General features: G+C 57.9%; 2 protein-coding genes across 4 annotated transcripts in view; one reads left to right on the forward strand and one right to left on the reverse strand.

The window, feature by feature from the left end:
• Positions 1–2,975: 2,975 nt before the first annotated feature.
• MYL11 (myosin light chain 11) overlaps positions 2,976–24,841 on the forward strand; it is an 87,635-nt gene continuing 65,769 nt past the window's right edge. The window contains exon 1 of the mRNA XM_084883096.1: positions 2,976–2,980. The gene's annotated coding sequence lies outside the window, so the exon portion shown is untranslated. The remainder of the gene's footprint in view (positions 2,981–24,841) is intronic.
• QPRT (quinolinate phosphoribosyltransferase) overlaps positions 10,063–24,841 on the reverse strand; it is a 15,677-nt gene continuing 898 nt past the window's right edge. Inside the window, exons 1-4 of one of the 3 annotated variants that reach the window (XM_084881881.1) lie at positions 16,205–17,223; positions 11,312–11,847; positions 10,466–10,597; positions 10,063–10,383 (exon numbers count right to left, since the gene is read on the reverse strand). In XM_084881881.1, coding sequence (XP_084738007.1) covers positions 10,165–10,383; positions 10,466–10,597; positions 11,312–11,847; positions 16,205–16,265 — 948 coding nt within the window. In that variant the 5' untranslated portion in view covers positions 16,266–17,223 and the 3' untranslated portion in view covers positions 10,063–10,164. Of the gene's footprint in view, positions 10,384–10,465; positions 10,598–11,311; positions 11,848–15,043; positions 15,334–16,204; positions 17,224–24,841 lie in introns of those variants that run through there. The other 2 variants (XM_084881883.1, XM_084881882.1) reach the window with 2 other exon arrangements.

The following is a 24,841-nucleotide window of genomic DNA, read 5'->3' on the forward strand; positions in this document are numbered from 1 at the left end:
TTGGTGGGTCGAGGCGGCCGCCTGCCCCCAGAAGCCTTCCGTCAGGCTTCCCGCCTCTCGCCGTGGCTGTGTGGGCCACAGGGACTGCCCTCGGGCGGCCTCCCTGCGCCTCTAGGTCACTGAGCGTCACCTCTGGCCTCTGCCCACGCGGGGCCAGCGGCACCCCCTAGCTGTGACACCACAGACGTCTCCAGACTCACCCATGTCACCGGGGGCGGGGGTGGGGGTGGGGACAGGAACCTCTGATCTAAGTGACGTGTTTTGATGAATTAACACACCTGCCCACGGCGGGAGCCCGCTCCGGGGAGAGGCCGGGGAACCAGTGACACCAAAGGAGTCAGAAGGAGAGCCAGCAGCCAGCCCGGAGGAAGCAGAGGGCAGATCGTGCCCTGCACACACGGAGGCTTCTAGGGACACACGCAGCCGGAGAAAAAAAAAGTCCCGGAAATTACAAGTACAACCCCCAATTAGAAAGTCAAAGGAAAGCGAAACCGGTGTGGCTCAGTGGATAGAGCGTCGGCCTGCAGACTGAAGGGTCCCAGGTTCTATTCCGGCCAAGGGCATGTACCTCGGTTGCGGGCACATCCCCAGTGTGTGTGTGTGTGTGTGTGTGTGTGTGTGTGTGCAGGAGGCCTCTGATCGATGTTTCTATTTCTCTCCCTTCCTCTCTGTAAAATATCAATAAAATATATATTAAAAAAAGAAGAAGAAGAAAGTTAAAGTAGGGGAGGAAAGAGTTTAAACGTTTTTCAGGATGTAGAGCAAAATGACAAAGACACGGGGAATATGAAAGAAAAGCTAAGAAATGATCATTCCATTCAATGTTCACCTAACGGGAGGGGAGTCCCAGGGAAACACCGGAGGAAGAGCCAGGCTGTGTGAGGAACACATGGCAGGCAGAGCAGAGGTCAGCGCAGTGGCCCCGACTGGCTGTGCACCGCAAGGCCCGGCGAGACAGCAACACGTGGAGACCCCCGCCTCGCACCAAGCTGACCCTCCCGCATGAAACCACCGCCACCGCCACCGCCACCGCCACCGCCACCAAACCAACAAAATACACAAGTAACAGTTTTCAAAACACTGGACGCCACGCAAGGAAAGCCCAGAGAGAAGGGAGAGTGGCCACGGCGGTCCTTCTCGAGGCCAGCCTCCTGCTGAGGTGCCCAGCCTGCAGGCAGAGCGGGGCGGAAGGACAGAGGACCCCCGGAGCTGAGCCCGGGGAGCAGCAGCTGCAGGCGGCAGAGCAGAACGCGGAGAAGAGCGAGCTGCCGGGAGAGAACCCCAAGACCTGCAGAGAGGCCCCCTGGAGTGCTCGGCAGAGAGGCCCCCTGGAGTGCTCAGCAGAGAGGCCCCCTGGAGTGCTCAGCAGAGAGGCCCCCTGGAGTGCTCAGCTGAGACCGGTCAGCACCTGTGTGAGGAGGCCCCCGGGCCGGGCAGAGCCACCTGAGGACCAGCGTGCCGGTTCACACAAGGCCAGGCCTCCCGCCAGCCAGATGGAAATGTCAAGGACGCGGGCCAGTCCCCCGGAGGCCTTGGCTTGAGCTGGCGAATAACTCATTAACCCGGAGACCGAGCACGGCTCAGAGCCTGCCCAGCGAACCACAGGCTACACAGCACCTGGCCCCACACGGCTAACCCGCAGCGCCAGGCCACAATCCGAGGTGAGGAGGTAGCACCCTCACCCAGACTGCGGGTAATAACCCACCAACTGGAACCAGCCAGAACCGGCACAAACATTAGCGTGAGAACACTAAAGCAGCCATTCCAACGGTCTCCCATGCGTTTAAAAAGCGAGGCAGAGACAGGGAAGTACACAAAAGGCATATAAGACTTCTAGAAATGAAAATTACGATACCAGAGGTGAAAAATACACTAGTAATAACAGAGTAGACATTGTAGGAAAAAATTAATGTTGTGACATAGCAATAGCAACTACCTAAACATGAATAAGAGAAAAAGAAAAAGAAAGAAACTACCTAAAATATAACAGAGAAAAGCGAATTTTAAAAAATGAGAAGCACATTAGGGAGCTGTGGAACAACTCGTGCAGCCCAATAGGTGAGGAACTGGAGTTGAAGGAGAGACATGGGGGCACAGGAACAGTAGTTTAAGAGCCAATGGCTTCTCCTAACCAGTTTAGCTCAGTGGATAGAGTGTCAGCCTGCAGATTCAAGGGTCCCAGGTTCGATTCCGGTCAAGGGCATGTACCTTGGTTGCAGGCACATCACCAGTAGGGGATGTGCAGGAGGCAGCTGATCGATGTTTCTCTCACATCGATGTTTTTCTAACTCTCTGTCCCTCTACCTTCCTCTCTGTAAAAAATAAAAAAAATATATTTTAAAAAGAAAAAAAAAAAAAGAACCAATGGCTGAACAATTTCCAAATTCGATTGAAATTTGTAAATCCAAGAAACTCAACAAACCTCACACACAAGAAACTACACCAAGGCACATCACAGTCAATGTGCTCAAAGCCAACGAGAAGGCGAAACTTCTCGAAGTAGCCAGGAAAAAAAGTAGCCAGAGATAGCTCGCATCACTGATCATCAGAGAAATGCAAATCAAAACCACAGGATACCAGCCCACGCCCAGTGAGATGGCCGCTAACAAATGCAAGAAGAAAACAAGTGAGACAGAGAGAAACTGGAGCCTGGGCCCTGTTGGTGGGGATGGAGCATGGCACAGCCACTATGGGAAGTAGCGTAGAGGCCACTGAAAACATTACAAAGTTACCATGTGACTTAGCAGCCCCACCCCTGGGCATAGGCCCAGAAGAATTGAGAGCAGGGTCTCAAAGCACACCATGTGCTCAGAGCACTGTCCACACTGGCCAAGAGGTGGGGGCAATGCGAGTGGCCATCACAGAGGAGTGGATAAGCAAAATGTGGTGTATTCATATGCCCAATAGAATGCTATTCAGCCTTAAAGAGAGAGAGAGAGTCCTACCACATGCTACAGGATGGACAGAACTTGAAGACATTGTGCTGAGTGAAGTAAGTTAGTCACAAAAAGACAAAGACTGATGATTCCCCTCACGTGAGGAATCCAGAGAAGTCAGGTTCATGGAGGCAGCCGGGGCGTGTGGCTGCCAGGGCTGGGGGCAGGTCGGGGGGGAGCTGCTGTTCCCGGGCACAGAGGGTCCGTTGGGAGGACGGAGGAGCTGGAGGTGGCACACAGCTGTGAACACACTGACTACTGAACGGCACCCTCAGAAACGGCGCAGGCAGTCACGGGGTGCAGGCCTACGCGGGAGAACTCAGCGGGGCGGCCTGAGGGTTACCGTGGGAGGAAAACTACAGAGAAAGTCAAGGAGCTGGAGCCCACAGCCGTCAGAAAGGTCATGACCTCCGAGCAGGGCCCAGCCTGGGCTGGGGGCGGGGCTCTGGGAAGCTGGCAATCTCTTACGTCTTGGCTGAGGTGATAGTTAGTTCCTTTCGCACACATTCTACAGCAAAAGAGAAGAAACACGTAGGGGGTGGCTTTGCAGATTGATGGGGCCCAGCACAGATGGTTGGGGTCCAAACGGGTCCAGACCAAGACTTGCAGAGCCGGGGCCAGGGCAGAGGCCGCCTGCTCCACAGGGGAAGGCCCTCTGACCGTCTCCACCAGCGTGGGCCTGGGCTCCCAGGGCTGACGGCGGGGGCCGGAGGGGACGGCCGTGCGTTCAAAACACCGAGGACAAGTGGCTTTCCATCTTGATTCTCTGTCCACTGTAAAGTGGGAGAGTAAAATAGACATTTTTCCACTAGCAAACTCTCAAAGATGTACTTTTCTTACCAAGTCCTAGAGAAAATACCAACCAAAGCAAGCGCTAAAGCTAGACACAGCATCCAGGAAACCAGGGATCGACTCAAGAAAGAGGTGAAGGCCCTAGCTGGTGTGGCTCAGCGGATAGAGTGTCAGCCTGCGGACTGAAGGGTCCCGGGTTCGATGCCAGTCAAGGGCACATACCTGGGTTGCAGGCTCAGTCCCCTGTGGGGAAAGTGCAGGAGGCAGCCCATCAATGATTCGCTCTCATCATTGATGTTTCTATCTCCCTCTCCCTCTCCCTTCCTCTCTGAAATCAATCAAAAAAAAAAAAAAAAAAAAAAAGATGTGAAGGAAGCCCAGTGGGCGGTGAAGGAGGCTCAGGGACCCTCTGCAGCAGCCGCGGAACAGCCTCTCCAGGGGCAGGTCTGGGGGCTGCGGAGAGGTGTCCCTAAGAAAAGAAGCCGCCAGAAAGCCTGATGTGTTTGAATGTAACGAGATATTTCAGTCTCCGGGGAAGACCCGGGGAGGGGGCGAGGGGGAGGCGGGGACATTTATCATACTTTCAACAATACAGTTTTTTAAAAATCTCAAGGTAGAGTTTAGGCTTGAATTCGTGCTCCACATACAAAGCAAACAAACAAAACAAAACAACAAAGACGCTTGCTTTTGGCTGGAAGGCAGCCAGAGGCTGCGGACAGCCCTTTGCTGGGCTCAGGCCTCTGAATCTCTGCGCTCAGGAGGAGGGAGGTCACCCAGGGACCCACCGAGCTGGAGACGGCAAAGGATCTGTGTTCCGGAGTGCTGGGCCCGTCCACTGCTCTGAAGAGCACTCCGAGCCGGAGGGGAGGAAGCCGCAGAGCCGGGCCGGCCTCCCGCGCCAGGGACTGCCGGAGCCGCTGCCACAGCCTCGTGGTCAGCTCTCCCCAGCACTTTGCAGTCTGGTCTGACACGCCGCTATTAGGGCCCAGAAAGCAGGTCTTAATTGTTCCTGAGTAACTGCCAGACGACCTCACTCAGGAAGGAACTGGAGCAAAGCACGGAGGTGGTGAAACATTTATGGGATTTTACCTACCAGGCTCCCTTGAAGGGCTAATGATGACTTAACACATGTGTCTGCACCACATAATGCCGCCCTGGGATGCTTTAAAGATCCAGAGTCTCATTGCTTCCAGACACAGTTTGGTTGGCGGCTAATGTCTTGCCATGTTTTAATGCTCTCAGCTCTCACCGGCCTTGGCATTCTAAAACGCATGCCCGCTGAGTTCACCGGCGGTCAGTCTGGTTTGACCTCTTGCCTTCCCAGACCCTCTAGACCAGCGGTCGGCAAACTGCGGCTCACGAGCCACATGAGGCTCTTTGGCCCCTTGAGTGTGGCTCTTCCACAAAATACCACGGCCTGGGCGAGTCTATGTTGAAGAAGTGGCGTTAGAAGAAGTTTAAGTTTAAAAAATTTGGCTCTCAAAAGAAATGTCAGTCGTTGTATTGTTGATATTTGGCTCTGTGGACTAATGAGTTTGCCGACCACTGCTCTAGACTGAAGGCCCCAGCTGGTGGGTGGGAGGAGGTGTGGATGGACACATGGAAGGAGGTGGGCGGATGGGGTCCTGGGTAGCTGAGAATTAAGAGAGAGAGAAGCTGAGAGGTTGGCCAGGAGGGTGGATGGAGGAGGGGTGAGAAGGTGGGTAAGCAGAGGATGGATGGGTTGGTGAATGAATATGAGTCTTGGTGATCTCTGTGATACACAAGGCCTTGAAAATCACTGAGATATCTTGGGCAATTGGATGGGGATCTGATAAAGGGATTAACCTGGAAAAGCAGGTAAAAAAGGAACTACCGCACACACACACACACACACACACCCCTCAGCTTTCATTCTTTTTACAAATATATATTTTATTGATTTTTTACAGAGAGGAATGGAGAGGGATAGAGAATTAGAAACATTTCTATTGACCAATTGCCTCCTCCTGCACACCCCACAACTGGGGATGTCCCGAAACCAAGGTACATGCCCTTGACTGGAATCCAACCCGGGACCTTTCAGTCCACAGACTAATGCTCTATCCACTGAGCCAAACTGGCTAGGGCTCAGCTTTCATTCTTGAGCAGATGCTACACTTAGTATCCAGAGCCTCCTTGGCTATTATCTTTGGAACCTGGAAAGGGAGCATGGGAGATGGAAGCAGAGAATGGAAGGCGGTAGGATTACAGTGCCCTCTGGTGGCCATGAGTGGATTTGACATTTGGTATTTTCAGCTATTTTTCCATTGTCTATTCTTTCCCCCCCCCCTCCACCCTAGAATATAAACTGAGGACGGGGATTTTTACTGGTTACTCTTTGTTGTACATTCGGTGTTTAGAATATTGCCTGGTACACAGTAGGTGCTCCACCCTGCCCCACACTTTACCGGTGTCTGGCCCATCTCTTAACTTCATTAAGCCTCCGTTTCCCAGGGGTGAGCTGGGCCGCTCACACCCGCCCAGCAGGAGCGCTGAGGGAGGGAGGGAGGGGGGGGGAGGGAGACCCGTGCTGAGCAGGGCACCGGTCAGTGCGCTCCCTTCCTGCGCACCGGCCAGTGCTGCCGGCTCAGTCTGTGCTGGGCGTGGGGCGACCTGAGGAAATCATCCAGACCCGCCAGGCGGCCAGCAAGGAGGAAGGGCAGCCAGGTGGACAGGGCAGGGCCAGCTGAGGGTGAGGTTCCTCTTTGCCATCGCCCCCTACCACTTCCCCCTCCCCCGTCTCCGCACCCGCACTCTCCCCGCGGCACCCCTCCCAGAGGCGTGAGCGCGCTGAGCCTTTGCAGCTGCTGTCTCCTCCGCCTGCATTCCTTCCGCAGCCCACGGCCGCACCCCCACGGCCGCACCCCCACGGCCGCACCCACGGTCACGCCCTCGGAGGTCAAGCCTGGAGGTCAAGCCCCGGGAGTGGCTGCTGCAGCCTCCGGTTCCTCAAATAGATGTCCCCGCAGGAGACGCCTCGAGCAGCCAATATGCTCGGCTCCCCGCTGATTGCTCTGGGACGGAGTCCAAGCCCTCTGACTCCCACTCTGTGCTCTGGGCCCCGCCTGACTCCGAGCCACCTCACCTCTCCGATCCCAGCTCGGATCTCCCACCGAACATCCAAGTGGTCGCCGCCTCCGAGCCTTTGTCTCCCACACACCACCACACCACCACACACACACACACTCACACACACACTAACACACACACACACTCACACACTCACTCACACACACACACTCACACACACATACACTCACATACACACACACACACTCACACACACACTAACACACACACACACTCACACACACACTCACACACACACACCCGGCTGGACCCGGGCAGCGGACTCCGGAGGCGACTGAGGCTGAGCCCTTCCCGGACGCTGGGAAAGCTGGGGACTCAGCAGGTAGATTTCATTCTTCTCTGCCCTCTCTCATTCCACCGGCCGCCCCTCCTCCCCAAACACACACACTCACACACATACACACTCACACACACACACACACACTCACACACACACTCACACACACACACTCACACACACACACTCACGCACACACACACACACTCACACACACTCACACACACACACAAACATACACACAAACACACACACACTCACACAAACACACACACACACATACACTCACACACACTCACACAAACATACACACAAACACACACATACTCACACACACACATACGCAAACATACACACACACACACACTCACACACATACTCACACAAACACACACACTCACACACACTCACACACACACACACACACACACACACCCCGCTGCCCGGGGTCCAGCCGCCTCCGGAGGCGACTGAGGCAGAGCCCTTCCCAGGCGCTGGGAAAGCTGGGGACTCAGCAGGTAGATTTCATTCTTCTCTGCCCTCTCTCATTCCACCGGCCGCCCCTCCTCCCCAAACACACATACTCACACACATACACACTCACACACACACACACACACACTCACACACACACTCACACACACACTCACGCACACACACACACGCACACACTCACACACACTCACACACACACACTCACACACACAAACATACACACAAACACACACACACTCACACACACACACACATACACTCACACACACTCACACAAACATACACACAAACACACACATACTCACACACACACATACGCAAACATACACACACACACACACACACTCACACACATACTCACACAAACACACACACTCACACACACTCACACACACACACACACACACACACCCCGCTGCCCGGGGTCCAGCCGCCTCCGGAGGCGACTGAGGCAGAGCCCTTCCCAGGCGCTGGGAAAGCTGGGGACTCAGCAGGTAGATTTCATTCTTCTCTGCCCTCTCTCATTCCACCGGCCGCCCCTCCTCCCCAAACACACACACTCACACACATACACACTCACACACACACACACACACTCACACACACACTCACACACACACTCACACACACACACTCACGCACACACACACACACACAAACATATACACAAACACACACACACTCACACACACACACACATACACTCACACACACTCACACAAACATACACACAAACACACATACTCACACACACACATACGCAAACATACACACACACACACTCACACACATACTCACACAAACACACACTCACACACACTCACACACACACACTCACACACACACTCACATACACACTCACATACACACTCACACACACACTCACACACACTCACACACACACACATACACTCACACACTCACACACAAACACAAACATACACACACACACACACACACACACACTCCGCCCACCTGGGTCCTAGGGCATGTGAGTGGACTCTGGGCACACTTCCCTCGGCTCCTCTCTGCCAACTCCCTCCTGGGCTCCCCCTGCTTTGCTCCAGTTCCCAGCTCCTCCAGGGCCCCCACTCCCCTGTCCTCACACCCAGAAGGCCCCTGGCTCTGGGGTCCCCTTCTCCTGCTCAGTCGGCCTGAGCGGGGCTCGGAGGTCTCAGCTGCCTGGAGGGGACGGTGGCCTGGCCGAGCTTTCGTGGTTTCCCGGGGAAGGACGGGATTGAGGGGCGCGGTGAGAGAAGAGGGGGGGCTCCAGGCGGCACCTCTGAGCGGTGTCCTGGGACAGGGCCCCTCCTTCGGGGCGTCACCGAAGGCAGCGTCCACTCTGGGGCGTCTCTGCCGGGGAGTCTTCCCGGCCCGGCTGCTCCCGGCGGGCCTGAGCGGCCGGGGCTTTCACATCGCAGCTGAGGGCACGGTTTTCCTGACCGGCCCCTTCCCAGGCCGCTCCGGGCGGGAGAAGGGGCTCGGGGAGGGCACCCCACAGGCAGAGAAGGAGCCTGTGGGAGAGCGGCTTTCTCTCCTGGGGAAGGGTGAAGGGAGGGGGTGCTGGGCGGGGAGGGGGCTCCGGGCTGGACCCTCTGAGGAGTCACCTCAGGGGCCACCTTCATCCTAGGGGGCCCTGTGTCCGGTCCCTCAGAGCCACCCAGAGGGTTCCAGAGAGACGAGCCTGGGCTGGGGCTCGGGCAGGGCGGCTACACGGTGAGCGAGGCCTCGGTGTGCATCTGGGGAGCAGGATTCAGACCCCAGCTCAGCCCCCGGCCTGGCTGTGCGTGGAGGAAGGAGCCCCTGATCATGGACCCGCCCCGCCCATGCCTCCCGCCCTCAGCACGCCTTTGCCCGGCCCCACTGCTCTACGACCGACCGACCGCTCCCAGCTGACGGCCCGTGGAACCAGCCGGAAAGCCGGATCGCACCACGAGAGCCTTCACCTCGGGGACGTCTGCTGGGTCCCAGGAAGCGAGGAATGGACAGGTTCCCGCCTCCACCAAAGAGGCGGCAACACAGCCGGAGGTGAGAGGCAGACAGTGACCTCCGGCCAGAGCATCAGCCATCGACGTTCCAGCCGAACTTCACGCCTGAGGCCACATGTCCTGAACCACGAGGGCAGTCACTGCAAAACACGTACTGTCACTCAAAACAAAACAAAGTGTCGCTCAAACTATCACCACAGCTTGCTTATCCCTCACGTCTCTTTACACTGCAGACAGGGCCCTTTGGACTTACTTCAACAGAGAAGATGGGCGTTACCTATGACCTGCCGGTACCGGGTGGCCGGCCTGGCTGACCGGGGCCGTCAGACACTGCCGATTAGACAGAGCTGCACTGGTGAGAAGGCAGAGTGTGAAAAAGGTGCACAGCAGAGAAGACAACTCTGGCCATTCCTGGTATTTCCCGAGCGCGTATCATGTGTTCACTACTGCCCACAGAAGTGTATACGGTTGGCCATTTATTAGACCCGTTTTACAGACTAGGAAACCGAGGCGAGCAGAGGTAAAGTCCCAGGAGACCGCGTCGCCAGCGCCCTCCGCCTCGGCGTCAGGACGGGCGGGCGCGGGGCTCGGGGGCGGCCCCCTCGGCAAACAGCTTCAGGGAGAAGTCCAGCGCCGGCGCGGCCTGGGTCAGCATCCCCAGGGAGATGACGTCCACGTGCGGCCCGCAGAACCGGGGCAGGTTGTCCAGCGTGACGCCCCCGCTGGCCTCCACGCCCACGCGCGGGAACCGGGCCTTCAGCGCCTGGGCCGTGGGGTGCAGCTCCTGCGGGCACAAGCCGAGGGGAGGTGACGGCCCGCCCGGCCCCGGCCCCCCCCCCCCCCCCCCCCAGGCCGACCCCACTCACCTCCGGCCCCAAGTTGTCCAGCAGCACGAGGTCCGCCCCGGCCTCCGCCGCCTGCAGCGCCTCCTGCAGGCTGCCGCACTCCACCTCCACCTTCAGGGTGAAGCTGGCCGCCTCCCGGGCCCGCCGCACCGCCTGCGCCGGGAGAGGGACCGGGGGTGGCGTTAGGGGCCCGCGGGGCCGGGACTGGTAGGCAAAGGTCCCAGGGGGCAAGCGTGGGGCTACAGAGGAAACCGGGCATCAGGGTGGTTTCTTTCGTTTAGGCTGAAACCATATGAAATGGTCACTTTTGTGGGTAAAAAAAAAAAAAAGTCCAAACATCAGCAATATTTGGCATTTGGATGAGTTCAGTTTGACTCAGAGCATGAAGCTGGAAGGCTCTTTAAGAACCAGTCACAGCCCTGACCGGCCTGGCTCAGTGGGAGAACCTCGGCCTGAGGGCCAAAGGGTCCCCGGCTCCATTCTGGCTCAGGAAGCGGTTCCATCCCGGTTCAGGGTGCGTGTGTTGGTTTCTCCCGGAACCTGGACGTGTTTTTCTCACATGGATGTCTCTCTCCCTCTCTTTCCCACGCTCCCTGAAAATCAATGGGGAAATGTCGGGGGGGGGGGGGGGGGGATAAAAAGAAAAAAAGAACCTTTTCACAGTGGGAGACGGGGTCAGGGACCCAAGGCTGGAGCCATGGACACTGGCTCCCCAGCTGGTCCTTTGCTCTTGAACATCAAGCCAAGCTTTAGAGAAGCGCATGCAAGCCCGTGTACAGAGGGAGCTCCTACCCTCCCGCCCTGGGGTGCAGGGTCTCCCCCCTCCCGCCGGGGGTGCAGGGAGGGGCTGGGGGGCTGTGACGGCACCTCGGCCACTCCGCCGGCGGCCGCCACGTGGTTGTCCTTGACCATCACCAGGCCGCCCAGGTCGTAGCGGTGCGCCGCGGCGCCGCCCACCAGGAGCGCGTACTTCTCGGCCAGCCGGAAGCCGGGCGTGGTCTTGCGGGTTCCAGCCACGCGCCCGGCCCAGCCCGCGCCCCGCGCCGCCGCCACGGCCCGGGCCGCCGCGCTCGCCACGCCGCTGCAGCGCGCCAGCGCGTTCAGGGCCGGCCGCTCGCCCCGCAGCAGCGCGTGCGCCGGGCCGCGCACCTCGGCCACGCGCGCCACCGGCCGCAGCGCCGCGCCCTCGGGCAGCAGCCAGGACACGCGGCAGTGCAGGCGGGCGAACACGGCGTCGAAGAAGGGCCGGCCGGCCAGCACGCCCGGGGACTTGGCCCACAGCGCCGCCTGCGCCGGTTCCGCCCCCGAGGCCGCGGCCGCCAGGTCCAGGCCCGGACAGTCCTCGTGGAGCCAGCTGTCCGCCAGGGCGTCCAGCGTGGCCGGGGGCAGCAGGAGCGCCAGGCCTGGGGAGAAAGGGGGAGGTGGTTATCAGACACGTGGACCCTGAGGGGCAGCAGCCCCGAGCCACTGAGCATGCCTATGCAGCTTTTTAACAGGTGTTGTCATTGATCAGCCGGTGTGGCTCAGTGCCTGCGCTCTGACCTATGAACCAGGAGGTCACGGTTCGATTCTCCATCAGAGCACAGGCCCGGGTCAGGCTCCATCCCCAGAGTGGGACATGCAGGAGGCAGCCAATGAATGGTTCTCTCTCATCATTCGTGTTTCTCTCTCTTCCTCTCCCTGCTTCTCTGAAATCAATTAAAAAAACAACAACAACACCTTTTTAAATAAATAAATAATATTTGTATTGATTTTTAGAGAGGAAGAGAAACATCAGTGTGAAAGCAGAACATTGATGGACTGCGTCCTGTTCACCTCCTACCCAGGAATCAAGGCTGAAACCCGGCATGTGTCCGGACCAGGAATTGAACCAGCAACCTTAGGGTGCACAGGATGATACCCAAACAACGGCCACACCTGCAGGGCTCCCAACAGCCTTTGACTCCCCAGAACTTCAGTTATCCACTGGCATCGATGGAGGATTGCTTCCGGTACCCTCCCCTCCCAATGATACCCACATTCACGGATGCTCAATCACCTGTATAAAACACGGCAGATCCATGCAAGTGTTTATCGAGAAAAAAAAAATCGCATGTGTTGTTCAAGGGTCAATTCTATTTAACAACCAGCAAAATGGAGCACTAGCCAACCAGGGTGAAGATCTGGCGGTCCCGGGAGCGGGGCTGGGGTGCCGGGGGCCCCTGTGGTCTGCCAGGGTGGCAGGACTGAGCAAGTAAAAACACACATCGCCAGTTACATTCAAATTTCTGACAAACATCAAGGACGTTTTAGTATAAACATGTCCTAGGTGATGTTTAGAACATCCATTTACTTTAAAGTATCTGTTGGTGCCCTGACCGGGCAGCTCCGTCGGTTATTAGAGCACTGTCTCAGTGAGCCAAGGTTTCGTCCAGTCCCCGGTCAGGGCACATGTCAGAGTCAGCCAAAGAACGCATAAACGGGAGGCGCAGTACCTCTCTCTCTCTCTCTCTCTCTCTCTCTCTCTCTCTCTCCACCTCTGAAATCTGTAGGTTAAAAATACATCCGTTGGCTATCTGAACTGCACCTTTTGGCCACGTCCTGTGTCTTTCCTGGCACCCTTAGCGCTGGATCAGCAGACGCAGACCAGCCAGGAGCAGGCGAGCAGCGTCTCCATCGCCTGCTGCCTGCCAGCCCCCTTGCAGCACCAGGAAAAGGGGAGCTGTTGTCTCTCATCTGGGCTTCTCCCGGCACCGTGTTCTAAAGCTGGGGTTCGGCTTTTCCGGGTGAGACAGGAACGAGAGCAAAGGCAAGTGGGCCGAGGGCCACACAATGGGCAGCAGAGTCAGGCCCGCCAGCACTGTGGTCGCGGCTGTCCCTCTGACTCCGCCCTCTGGCTTGGAGACCCTCCCACACCTGAGGTTTCCGTAAATTGTCGTCTGTCTAGAGATGGGAGCTGTACCCGGGGACACTGTGTGTGAGCCCCGCTCTGTGGGACAGAGCTTCAGGAGTGCGGCTGAGTCCTTCGCTGTAAAATAATAATTATGGGCCCGGTGGCTGGTCCCTAAGGTCCTTCCTGCTGCATCAGCGGATGTGCCCTCCCGCCTGTGAAATGAATGGGATGAGAGCAGAGGAGGCTCAGGCATGGGGCATCAGCCCCCTCTGCCGGCCAAGGGAAGATCTGCAGCCTCACAGAAGCCTGGGAGAAGGGAAGACAACCGGATGATGACAGCCTGTGAGGGCGTTGGGCCGGGCTGGGCTGGGCTGGGTTTTGTTAACGCACTTTTGCTCCAAGTTGAAGTGACGCCATACCCTCTGGCTTGCTCTACTCTCAGAAGTGGGCTCTTCTTCCCCAAAGCCACGTCCCTGATCTTCTCCCCTCACCCCTACCCTCAGCCACCGGCCTGTAGCTGAACCTCGGTGCCCTCCCCACACTCCCCCAGGCTGTGCCAGCGGCTCCCACGGCTCACTCAGGGCCAGCTGTGCCCGCAGGGTGCTGGGCACAGCGCCAGCACAAGGGACGGTGGCACAGCGCCCATCCCCGGTGCTGGCACCAGTGCCGCGGGCAAAGGCCTGGGGCACACAGCGGGGAGGCAGGGCCTGCGTGCCACTGGACTCGGGGCCACTGGACTCGGTGCCACTGGACTCGGGGCAGCGATGCTTGCTTTTTAAAGCGAACTGGAGTCCTTCAGCTGGCAAGTAGCAGCTAAGCAAACAGCGTATCTGTACAAACAGATTCCCCTACACGGTGGAACTCCGTTCAGCAATGAGAAGGGAACCAGCCACCGACACAGCCACAGGGACACATCTCAAGCGTGCAGTGCTAAGGGGAGAGGCCGGTTCGAGGGCTGCCTTCCACCTGAGTCATCCACATGATGTCTGGAAACGGCGAACCCACAGCCACGGAGAGGAGTGGGGGGGCTGGCCGGGAACGGGCAGCACAAGGGGATTGGGATGTGATGGAACTATTGACGGTGGCTGCACGGCCGATGCCTTCATCAGCCGCTTAGAACTTCACAGAGGAAAGGGGAGCGTTACTGTCCACAATCACACCTCATGAAGCCTGACTTTAAAGTAAAAAACAACAAGCAACTAAATCTGAGTGGATCACTCGCCTCTTTTAAAACCCCACTTTCACCCTGGCCGGTGTGGCTCAGTGGTTGGAACACTGGTGCATGCACTGAAGGGTTGACGGTTCAATTACTGGTCAAGGGCGCGTACTTGGGTTGCAGGTTTGATCCCCGGCCCCAGTTGGGGCAGATGCAGGGGGCTGACCAATGGATGTGTCTCTCCCATCAATGTTTTTCTCTCTCTCTCCTTCCCTCCCCCCGCCCTCCTACTCTTTAAAAATCAATGAGAGCCCTAACCGGTTTGGCTTAGTGGATAGAGCATTGGCCTGTGGACTGAAGGGTCCCAGGTTCGATTCCAGTCAAGGCCACATGGTGGGTTTCGGGCTTGGTCCCCTGTGGGGATGTACAGGAGGCAGCCAATCAATGACTCTCTCTCATCATTGATGTTTCTATCTCTCTCTCTGAAATCAATAATAAATAAATAAATACATATCAATGGGAAAAAATATCCTCAGGTGAGGATTAACAATAAAATAAAATAAAAAAACACCCTGGCCGGTGTGGCTCAGCTGGTTGACCACTGTCCCATGCACCAAGAGGTCGCAGGTTCTATTTTCGGTCGGGCAGATGGAGAAGGCCGATCTATGTTTATTTCTCCCTGGCTCTCCCCTCCCCTCTTTCATTGTATCATCTTTAGCTCTCTTGACTTCTTTGCATGTTTAATATATTCTTTTGACAAATCCTTATTGAGCAACTGGTCAGTGCCAGGTACTAACTGGAGGTCACAGGGTGGGCAGCTGTTTCTCTTAGCTTTCAGGCCTTAGCCTGTGCTATTCCAGGCTGTGCCTCTGCCTGGAAGCCCCTTCTGCTTCCCTCCCCCTCCTGCTCCCCTTCCACCTCTCACTCCTCTTTCAGGCCTTAGACTCCGTCCTCCTTGGCAGGGGCTCTCAGACCCGGAATCAGGCCACTCGCTCCCTCCGCCCCTTCTTCCCTATTGCCTCTCCCTAACCTTGTGTCCTCTCTGGGGGCAAAGGTATGTCTTTCCAGAGTTTCTGGCTGTGTCGCAAGCGCCCGGCTCAGGGAACCAGATGAATGTGCTGCTTTGATCAGGCAAACAAGCCGGACATAGGGATTTTTCTATCGCTTAGCTCAATGCTAAGTGCTCAGTGACGCTCATCCAAGCAGAGAGGCCGCCCGGCGGAATGGATCAGAGTCCAGGCACTGGAGCCCCGCGGCCTGGGCTTCAGGGCAGGCTCTGCCTCCTTCGGCTACGTGATGGGGCAATTGACCCACCCTCTCTGGGGCCTGCGGCTCCTCAGCCGTAAGAGCGATAGCGCTAATAACCCCCTCATTGAGTGGTTATAACAATTAAGTGAGTTAATGTTTGCAAAGTGCTCGGGAACACGGTCTGGCACACGGTAGCCGTGTTTGCTGAAGGAATGACTGAAGCATTTACCCAGGTGGTGGGAGCGGGGAGGCGGAGATGACTGAGTCCCCTGCGGCCGGGGCGGTGGTTCCGTGGCCTTGAAGGATGAGTAATGTTGGCCAAGCAGAGCTGCTGGGTGGTGAGGAGGGAGGCAAGATAGTTCAGGCTGAAAGCACAGGGGTTCAAGGCTCGGCAGCAAGAAAACAGAGAGAGACGGGCAGGACGGCGGAGTGGGGTTCACAGGAGACATGGTGGGAGGTGAGACCAGAGAGAACAGGGACTAACCTAGCTGGAGTCTGGATGGATGGCAGGAGCCATAACGGAATTGTAAGCCAGGGAATGGCATGACGGTGACTTTTTCTAGAAGGTCACCTCAGCCACCAACTGGAGACGGGTTGGGGGCAAAGAGAAGCATCTGGCGGCACCGCGGGCCTGCAGGCCGGGGCAAAGGCGGGCGCTGCTCCTGAGGGGGACGTGCAGGATGAGCAGCTGATCAGACAGGAGCCTCGTTGCTGTCCTGGCGGCTGGACGCAGCCCCCAGAGCTGCTGAGGAGGGAGCAGGCGGGTGGAGGAGGGGCCGCGGAGGACAGCAGCCCGCCCTGCCTGTGTGTGGCCGCCAGGCCCGCAGCCCCTGCTCACGGGGCCTCACCACAGGCAGCGTCCCTCTGCAAGGACAGAAGCCAGCACCTCCACCGGCTTAGCAGTGGCAGAGTTTCGGGGGCGGGGAGAGGCTCCAGGATGACTTTGGTTTTGCAGACGCCAAGGTTGAGGTGCCAGAGGAAGCGTGGGCGGCTGTGCCCGGTGGTGGGTAGGAGAGCGGTTCTGGAGCTCAGAGGGGCTACAGGGATGAGGATGGAGACTTTGGAGCCGTCAGAGTACGTGGCTGGCGACTGAGCAGGGGCGGGGTGGGGAGGGGGTAAGCGCACCTGGTCAGGGAAGAAGAGGAGGCCGGGAGGGAGGGGTGCCTGGATTTCAAGAAGCAGGGTGTGGCCTGGCCATGTCCTCGGTGGTTAGAGTGTCAGCCCACGCCCTCAGTCTGGGTCAGGGTGCGTGCAGAAGGCAGCCAGTGGCTAGGTCTCTCTCTCTCTCTCTCTCTCTCTCTCTCTCTCTCTCTCTCTTTCTGAAAAGCAGTGGAAACAACACCCTCGGGTGAGGATTCACAAGGGGGGTGGGGAGAAGCAGGGTGTGAACAGAAGGAAGGCCGGGCGGGTGGGCTCGACAGGGGAAGGCCTTTGCAGAGTTTGGTTCCGTGTGGTTGGGCAGGAACCACGTGGTCGTGGTCACGCGTGTGTGGAGGTGAGGAGAGCAGGCGTGGGTGTGGAGGCTGAGGAAGCGGGGCCTCCACCGCTGCCCACGGGGCCACCGGGGGCTTCCCAGGCTCGCGGCCTCGCAGGCCCATCGCAGGCCCTGCCTCCGAGGCTCCGGGCGGTTCAAGGCCCGGGCTGCAGAAATGCTCCCCGGGGGCCCAGATGCACACGAGGGCAGGCACTGACCGCACACGGACCGCACACGGACCGCACACACCGCACACGCACGCCTCCGTGTGGACGAAGTGGCCGGAGGAGGCACAGGGAGAGGGACGGGTCCAGAACCTCGGGCCGCGGAGACGCTCTGTGGCGATGGCCGTGCCCCTCGCAGAGTTATAAACGCCGCTGAGTTCTCTGCTTAATCAAGGAAGACCCCTGCAACCTCTGAGAACCGGCGCGCCAGGAGCTGAGCACCAAAGCCACCATCGAGCTCCTGAGGGAGATTAACATCTCGCCCCCCCTCCGCCCCCCCGTGGCTCAGGTGCTTCTGATCCTCCCTGCACCAGGCAGTGCTCCCGCAAACCAGGTCAGGCTTCTGATCCTCCCTGCACCCAGGCAGTGCTCCCGCAAACCAGGTCAGGCTTCTGATCCTCCCTGCACCCAGGCAGTGCTCCCGCAAACCAGGTCAGGCTTCTGATCCTCCCTGCACCCAGGCAGTGCTCCCGCAAACCAGGTCAGGCTTCTGATCCTCCCTGCACCCAGGCAGTGCTCCCGCAAACCAGGTCAGGCTTCTGATCCTCCCTGCATTCAGGCAGTGCCCTCCGCAAACCAGGTCAGACTTCTGATCCTCCTGCACCAGAGCAGGCAGTGCTCCCCGAAAGCCAAGTCAGACTTCTGATCCTCCCTGCACCAGGCATCAGGCTTCTGATCCTCCCTGCACCAGGCAGTGCCCTCTGCAAACCAGATCAGGCTTCTGATCCTCCCTGCACCCAGGCAGTGCTCCCCACAAACCAGGTCAGACTTCTGATCCTCCCTGCACCAGGCAGTGCTCCCCACCAACCAGATCAGGCTTCTGATCCTCCCTGCACCCAGGCAGTGCTCCCCACCAACCAGATCAGGCTTCTGATCCTCTCTGCACCCAGGCAGTGCTCCCCGAAAGCCAGGTCAGGCTTCTGGTGCCACCACTGGGCAGAGGGACATAGGAACGTGTCCCGCAGGGTTGCCATCAGCAGGAGTCAGACCAGCGGCCCGCCAGCCAGAGGGTCACCCGATTTCCTCGGCAAATGCATTGCAGGGAAAGAAGAGGCTGAATAATCTTCACACACACCAACCAATCAATCAGTGTATTGATCTTATTTGTAACCAAATTCAAACACACAAATTGAAACTAAATTAGGACATTTATGAAACAATTGAAAATCTGAACACTGGATATTTGATAACATTAAGAGAATTTTTAAAATTTAGTTGTGATCATTGCATTGTGAGCGTAATAAAAAGAAGTCATGCCTGGCTGGTGTGGCTCAGTGGTTGAGCATTGACCCATGTACCAAGAGGTCACCAGATTGATTCTTGGTCAGGGCACATACCCAGGTTGTGGGGCTTGATCCCCAGTGGGGGAGGGGGGCATGAAGGAGGCATCCAATCGATGTTTCTCTCTATTCCCTGTCCTTCCTCTCTCTCCAAAATCAATAAACTCTCTCTCTCTCTCTCTCTCTCTCTCTCTCTCTCTCTCTCTCTCTCTCACACACACACACACACACACACACATCTATTTAAAGCCCAGCCAGTGTGGCTCAATGGTCAAGCATCAACCTGTGGACCAGAAGGTCACTGTTCCCTCAGGGCACATGTCGGGTTTCTGTGCTTGATCCCCAGTAGGGGGCATGCAGGAAACAGCCAATCAATAATTCCCTCTCATCATTGATGTTTCTCTCTCTCCCTCCCTCTCTGAAATCAATAAAAGTATTTTTTTAAAGAAAAGTCATTCATTCTATTTAAGAAAATACATGCTGAGAAGTTAATGTATAAGAGCTGGTTTTTAAATATATAAGTATATTTTGATTGATGACGTGAAGATAATCTAATGTTAACCACTCGGGGCTGTGCCCTGAGCAGGAATGGAGCCGTGACCTCCTGGTTCATAGGTCGGTGCCCAACCAGTGAGCCACCCGGTCAGCCAGAGCTGGCTTTGCTGTGAGGTGGCCTGGAAGGCAGGACTAGGAGGGTGTGCGGGTGGGGCTGCACGGGCACAGCTGGTGGCTGCTGAGGCTGGGTGATGGGTACCGGAGGGTTCATCAGACTTTTCTGTCTATTCCCGTGAATGTTTGACATCATAATAAAAATAAAAGAGTTGAAGAGAGAGAGACAGAGAGAGAGAGACAGAGAGAGAGAGAGACCCCTCACTTGAGACAGGGTCAAGCGGGGAGAGCAGCGGTTCAAAACGCAGGCTCCACAGTGGAGTGTCTGGAGAGCTTTGCGAGATGCTGCCCCCTCCCCCAGAACATCCGCGGTAACGGGTCTGGATGTGGTGACGTCATTCTAAGGCGGCCAGAGACGCAGATCCTGGCCCGCAGGACGAAGGTAGGCGCCCGCACTGCCCCCCGCGTCACACCCGCCCGCAGCTTTCCAGGCGGAGTCACCGCGTTCGCGGGCGGAGGCTGAGGTTAGGAACACAGGTTACCCGAGGGCAGAGCTGGAAAGGATCCTCCTCCAGCCGCAGGCTTCCGCCCGCCCCGCCCGCCAAACGGAATGTTCTGACCAGGTCTGACCGCCCGCCCGCGGCAGAGGCAGGTGCCCGGCCCCGCGTTCCGGTTGCGAGAAACAAATCAAGGCCGACGCCTTTCCTCCAGGCCCGACTCCCAGCTGAAGGGGTCCCTGCGCAAATGCGGCTCTGAGTGTGGCTGTGAGTGAGGGGGCCGCAGCCGCAGCAGCTGGAGGGGCCGGACACACACACACACACACACACACACACACACACACAGACACCCCGCCGCTCCCTGCCCTCGCAGTGGTGTGAGAGTTCTCTCAGACGCCTGACCTTCAGAGAATTGTTTCATTTTTGCTCTCTCCACGTGATGCCTTTTTCATTGGCTTTCCAGAGTTTTATTAAAACTGGCATCTCTGATGGTGATGAATAGCAAGAACCTACAGCCAAAGATAATCTACCCAGCAAAGCTATCACTCAGAATCAAAGGCCAGATAAAGAGCTTCACTAATAAAAAAAGCTAAAGGAGTTCATCACCACCAAACCAGAATTATATGAATTGCTGAAGGGGGTTCTTTCAGAAGAGAAAGTAAATAAAGATAAAAATTATGAACAACAAATACGTAACTATCAACAAGTGAATCTAAAAACCAAGGAAATTTTAAAAAAAACCTGATGAACAATAGTAACTGGTGAATATAATAGAATCAGAGGTATGGAAGGGGAGTGAACTGACGATTCTTGGGGAAAAGGGGAGAGGGGGGCGTGGGAAGAGACTGAACATAAACTGTGCACCTATGGATGAGGACAATGGGGAGAGGGGAAAGGGCAGAGGGTGGGGTGGGAACCTGGTGGAGGGGAGCAATGGAGGGGGAGGGGGAAGGAACATTTGTAATAATATGAACAATAAAAATTTATATAAAAAAATAAAATAAAAATAAAAATCAATTAAAGAAAACCCTGGCATCTCTGGCCCCGCCCTGTGGCTCAGGGGCTTGGGGTGTCCTCCCCGCACCAGGGGGCAGTGAGGTCCCCGCCTGGGCACCTGGGGGGGAGTGGGGGGAGGAGATTAGGGTACTGGCAGCCTCTCAGTATTTCCTCCCCCTCTCCTCTCCCTCCCTCCCTTCCTCTCTCTAAAATCAATTTAAAAAATAATAATTTTTTAAAAAGAGCTGAAGTTTTGAAAGCATTGGTGTGTGTTTCTGAGGGGTCTTAACTGCCTCTCTCCTCACTCACAGGAAAGGGTCAGCACCATGCAGGAGCTTTTCCCGCTCGCCTTTGCTGGTCTTGTCTGTGCTTCCGGGCTGCCCTGGCCGGACCGTGGCTCCCCCGCCTTCCTTCCTCAGGGCTGCGGTGGGCATAGGGAGGGGCAACGGGCCACGGATGAATGTAACAGTCTATGCTCCGGGCTGTAGGTGGGCGATGTGGCCTGTGGGGGCAGCAGCGGCGGTTACGAGAGGCTGACAAGGTCTCCCAGCTAAAACCGGGCAACGGTGGTCCCCCCAGTCCACAGGGGAAATTCGTGTGGATAGAAGTTGTCAGTTTTAAAGCTTTTGCCTTCATAAATTTTTCTTAAACTCTGGGGCCTACACCATCTGTCTATAATCAAATCCGGAATGACATAATGGACAGTAATAACAGCCAACACTTTCGCTGTGCTTCCCAGGCACTGTGTCAAGCCCTTCATCTATATTAACGCATTCAGTCCTCACCACACCCTACGGGAATACTATCATTATCCCCATTTCACAGATCAGGAAACCAAGGCACTGAAAGGGCAGGTAACTAGCCCAGAGTTCACAGCGGGGAGGTGTGCCTCAGGAGCATCCGCCCAGGAGGCGGGCTCGAGCCCCCTCACTCCCCACCGCACTGACAGACAGACCCAGCAGAGCAAGGACCAGGGGCTGGTCCGGACACTCGCCAGGGCAGAAAGCCCCGGGGGCCCAGCAAGGGCCAAAACTGGGGAAACAAGGACCTCGCCCCAGGCGACCTGCCTCCCCTAGCTTCTCACTGGACATGCGGGTTGACCCCTGACCTTTCCTCCCTAAGATAACATCGAGGCCTCAGTTGTGTTTCAGCTCCAGGCCCAGAAAAGCAGCGAAACCAAACAAGTGATGCCAGGCTGCCTGGGCACCAGCTGCACTAATGACCCTGCCCTGGCACCGGCCAGTCCGTGGAGACCCTGACCCTGACAGAGCACAGCTGGGAAGCTGATGGATATTCTAACAAGGCCCTCCCCCAAGATTTCCAGCTGCAGGAAAGCGATAAACACGCTCAGGACAAAGGACCAGCGCCTGCCCTCCCTCCCAGGAGCAGCCTGTGCCATTCCCCCCCAGACACGATTCCCCAACCTCTCAGGGGCCAATGAGACCCGCAACCAGGGAGCAGTGGGCAGTGGCAGCTCATCCCGGGCTGAACCCTGAACCTGTCTCCAAGGCCTCCTTTCTCTGACCTCCCAGGGAGCCACCCAGCCTGGGCGCTCCTGCTTCTCCCAGGCCCTTCCCGTTTCACGGCCCTCAGTGTGCTTCGGCTCCACCCTGGGCCCAGCGCCCTTCGCTCGGTGTGCGTGGCCGTCTCCATTCCCCGTCCCTTTTCCGTAAATAAACTCAATTCTCCGTCGTGCGCCATCTGAGACGGCCGTGTAGCCCGCGCACCACCGACTCGATCCTTTCACTCACCACACTCAATCTAACACTAAGTCATATGTAACCTGGCAGATGTTCATTCTATCAGCATTCAGAGCTCCGTCAGCCGCAGTCAGGGTCCCAGGGTCCCTGGAGCTGGAGCTGGAGCCTGGACTGAGGTCAGAAACGCTGCCTGTGAACCGAGCTCCACCCCACACGGGGCCGTCAGGCAGCCGCTGCCCTCTCTGAGCCGCTGCCCTCTCTGAGCCGCTGCCCTCTCTGAGTGGCCTCCCGAGGAAGCCCAGAGCCTGAGCCGGTGCAGAGCCGGTGCCTGGGCCGGTGCCTGAGCCGGGGCCTGACGTGCGCTCACCCCCGTGTCTCACTGGCAGCGTTGGTGACCCGTTTGGCAAACACCAGGTGGAGACAGAGCTGGTTTGCACCACAGCTTGTAGATCAATGCTCTTTTCTTCCCCCTTTCTCTCCAGACAGAGAACCCCCTCCACGAAGGCCAGATGTGATCACCCAGAATGCAATGGTGCAGTAATCCACAGGACCTCAGAGCAGCTAGAGGCAGCAGGAGAGGGGCCGCGGGGCAGCTGGGCCAGACTGACAGGCCTCAGTGACAGGGGAGAGTCGGGTTCGCTCAGTAGGCCACGGGGAGTCACTAGTCACAGCGTCCAGAATGCTCAGGAGTTACTGTTGGGACGGAGCCTGTGGCTCCTGAGGAGGAAGGGGAGGCTGTGGCCGTGCTGGGCAGGAAGCAGCGGCAGGTGGAGGGTGAGGTGGCGCCTCCTGAGCTGAGCAAAGGGCCCGCTGCCTGCACCGCAGGCTGGGGCTGGGCCGCCCCTGGCCCCTCGGCCAAGCCTGACCCGCCCGCTCGCCCACTGCTTCCGCCCACTCTGTCCTCGCCCCCTGACTTGTCCGCTCCCCCAGGCTCAGTTCCAGCTCAGTGACCCAGCGCCCGCCCTGGGGTGAGAGGTCAGGGGTCACACGTGTGGAGGAGCGGTGACAGGAAGCTCGCACAGGCCACGCCCGGGGGGGGCAAAATGGGAAAAGGCGCGGGTGACGCCACAGAGTAAGTGCATCGGACGCCGATGACGAGGCAATGGCCCGGGTGTTGGGTGCGAGGACAGTGAGGCTCCCAGTCTGAGCAGGAGGGGTGAGGCTCGAGCAGCGACGGAGGCTCAGTGCCGCGTAGCCCTGTCTCCATTCCCCATCCCTTTTCCTTAAATACATTCAGGGAGATGGCCGGGTGGAGTCGGACATACGGGGTTTCCAAAAATGCAGCTGAGGCTGGGGAGGCTGGGAGGCTGAGGAGGCTGGGAGGCTGGGGAGGCTGAGGAGGCTGAGGAGGCTGGGGAGGCTGGGGAGGCTGAGGAGGCTGAGGAGGCTGAAAGGCTGAGGAGGCTGAGGAGGCTGAGGAGGCTGAGGAGGCTGGGGAGGCTGAAAGGCTGAGGAGGCTGGGGAGGCTGGGGAGGCTGGGGAGGCTGAAAGGCTGAGGAGGCTGAGGAGGCTGAAAGGCTGAGGAGGCTGAGGAGGCTGAAAGGCTGAGGAGGCTGAGGAGGCTGGGGAGGCTGAGGAGGCTGAAAGGCTGAGGAGGCTGAGGAGGCTGAGGAGGCTGGGGAGGCTGAGGAGGCTGAAAGGCTGAGGAGGCTGAGGAGGCTGAAAGGCTGAGGAGGCTGGGGAGGCTGAGGAGGCTGAAAGGCTGAGGAGGCTGAGGAGGCTGAGGAGGCTGGGGAGGCTGAGGAGGCTGAAAGGCTGAGGAGGCTGAGGAGGCTGAGGAGGCTGGGGAGGCTGAGGAGGCTGAAAGGCTGAGGAGGCTGAGGAGGCTGAGGAGGCTGAAAGGCTGAGGAGGCTGAGGAGGCTGGGGAGGCTGAGGAGGCTGAAAGGCTGAGGAGGCTGAGGAGGCTGGGGAGGCTGAGGAGGCTGAAAGGCTGAGGAGGCTGGGGAGGCTGAAAGGCTGAGGAGGCTGAGGGGGCTGAGGAGGCTGGGAAGCTGGGGAGGCTGAGGAGGCTGGGGAGGCTGAGGGGGCTGAGGAGGCTGGGAAGCTGGGGAGGCTGAGGAGGCTGAGGGGGCTGAGGAGGCTGAGGGGGCTGGAGAGGCTGAGGAGGCTGAAAGGCTGAGGAGGCTGAGGAGGCTGGAGAGGCTGAGGAGGCTGAAAGGCTGAGGAGGCTGAGGAGGCTGGGGAGGCTGAGGGGGCTGAGGAGGCTGAGGGGGCTGGAGAGGCTGAGGAGGCTGGGAGGCTGAGGAGGCTGGGGAGGCTGAGGAGGCTGAGGGAGCAGCAGCCACCCGCCACAGGACTGCCTCTGCCAGGCCACACGGACCCGCACAGCCCGGGGCGCTG

This window comes from Pipistrellus hanaki, assembly GCF_964339955.1.
Source record: "Pipistrellus hanaki genome assembly, chromosome: 4".
Classification (NCBI taxonomy): domain Eukaryota; kingdom Metazoa; phylum Chordata; class Mammalia; order Chiroptera; family Vespertilionidae; genus Pipistrellus; species Pipistrellus hanaki.